We start from the raw sequence: 1,785 nt of genomic DNA, 5'->3' as shown, positions 1-1,785 counted from the left end.
TCTATGAATTGTTTGTAACCAGCTTTTGCTGCAACTGTTACTGCTGATTAATATCTTGCTAATCATAGGTTATGGAAAGACTGTGTTTCTGTTTTAAGGCTCTGTTAGAAATTACTGATGCACACACTATACTGTAAATTCTTATCTCTGTATACTGTACTTCTGCATACAGATGTTATGTTAAAGACTTACTTCATCCCCATGTGACCATCTCACCTCATAATCAAATGACCCTAAATCCCTCACCAACCTACCCCCGCACTCACTAAACTTAATAATAAATGCTGGCATAGCTAGTGCATTGTTGGCACCGTGGGACCAGAAGGCAGTGACCCCCCCTGGACCCAGCTTTCACTATCTTGTGTGTGTCTATTATTTCTCGACCTGCTGATCCCGCCTCAAACAAAGAGAGAGCCCCATTGCATTGTGGGCTGCTGGCCAGATCCCGCAATACCCCAAAACCTATTGAAATAAAACTAAGTTTAAAATAATAATACAATTAAATTAAAAAAGAAATTCTGGAGTTGAAAACAGATCAATAGACATCATCCAATCTGGAGAACAGAGAGAAAAAAAGCATTGGAGAAGTGGGCCTTAGCACAACAGAAACCAGTCCCAGGAATCAAAAGCACCAGCAGACAGAACAAAACGTGATCCAAACCTAAGCTGAAGAATTTCTCAGTTGTAAGCCTTTTATTTTCCTGTAAAATGGGGATAACAGTACTTATACCATGCAGAATTCCTATGAGGATAAAATGAATTAAAATTGTAAAGCACTTTCTGGTACGATGTAAACAAATAATAATTGTTAGCTGCTACCATCATCATTGTCATCATCACTGACATTTTGCTAAGGGAAGAAATCATAGCTGGTGGGCCCTGGGCCTAAAAGTACCTAAGGAAACCCTCCTATCTGTAGGAAAACTCCTATAGGCAGCTGAGAGGAAGGCAAATAAACCATAACTGCTATTAGATAAAACAATATAGCTATCAGTTCTTTGATAGGCATTACCTCAACAAATATTTTCTGGTTGCTTCTATACATTTGATTTGACGTTTCTAATCCTAGTTTTTTTAAGTATTTATTCTTTAAGATCTTCGAAAGTTACTACATGAATGTAAAATCCAGAGACATTTTCCCTCTCTATATATTCATAACTAGATCTAGAAATAACTTTAATGTTTGCATCCTAATAAGCCTTCTCTTGATATGTGTTAATGCTAGAAATGGGGACCTGTAATTAGACTTAAGATCTGAATCACATAATATAAAAAATAAGAGTTGGCAAAACATGACACAGATTTTGCTAAAACAAGTTAACTGGCAAGCCAGCTACTCTGACTTGAGGGGAATTACAAAGTTTAATCTAAAGAGACTCTGCTTCTCACCAATGTATTTATCTATTTAACTTTTTTTTAATACTCACTCTGTTTTGGAACGGCTTTTCTTAGCCAGAAGAAATCAGACTGTGCTAAATACTTGCGAGTTTGTAGGACGTTGCCAAAGTAGTCGGATTCTGAAAACTTGATCTGAGTAAAACAAACCACAACATCATTGTTCTAAGTAAAGATAAAAGACGGCTCTAAAAAAATTCTTCAGCATAGGAAGAAGCAACTAGCAGAGAAGCTGCAGCAGTCACAGCCTCTCTCCGCTGTTACCAGTTAACCCAGAATTCACAAAGCCATGAAATGGAGTCTCAGTGATTTTCTTTTAACGTAAAAACTTCAAAAATCAATACAGTCATTTCTGGATCACAGTAAAAACACAAGAGAGGCTGCAGTCAT

General features: G+C 37.1%; 1 protein-coding gene across 1 annotated transcript in view; it reads right to left on the bottom strand.

Annotated features, from left to right (window-relative positions):
- Nucleotides 1-1,459, bottom strand: part of LOC108516992 (phosphate-regulating neutral endopeptidase-like) — a gene marked incomplete at its 5' end in the record, with an annotated part of 75,022 nt that extends 73,563 nt beyond the window's left edge. Inside the window, one exon of the mRNA XM_017854778.1 lies at nucleotides 1,428-1,459. Coding sequence (XP_017710267.1) covers nucleotides 1,428-1,459 — 32 coding nt within the window. The remainder of the gene's footprint in view (nucleotides 1-1,427) is intronic.
- Between the last annotated feature and the right edge of the window lie 326 nt (nucleotides 1,460-1,785).

Source organism: Rhinopithecus bieti, unplaced genomic scaffold (assembly GCF_001698545.2).
Source record: "Rhinopithecus bieti isolate Rb0 unplaced genomic scaffold, ASM169854v2 scaffold_39768, whole genome shotgun sequence".
Classification (NCBI taxonomy): Eukaryota; Metazoa; Chordata; class Mammalia; order Primates; family Cercopithecidae; genus Rhinopithecus; species Rhinopithecus bieti.
This window is presented reverse-complemented; position numbering and strand designations above follow the sequence as displayed.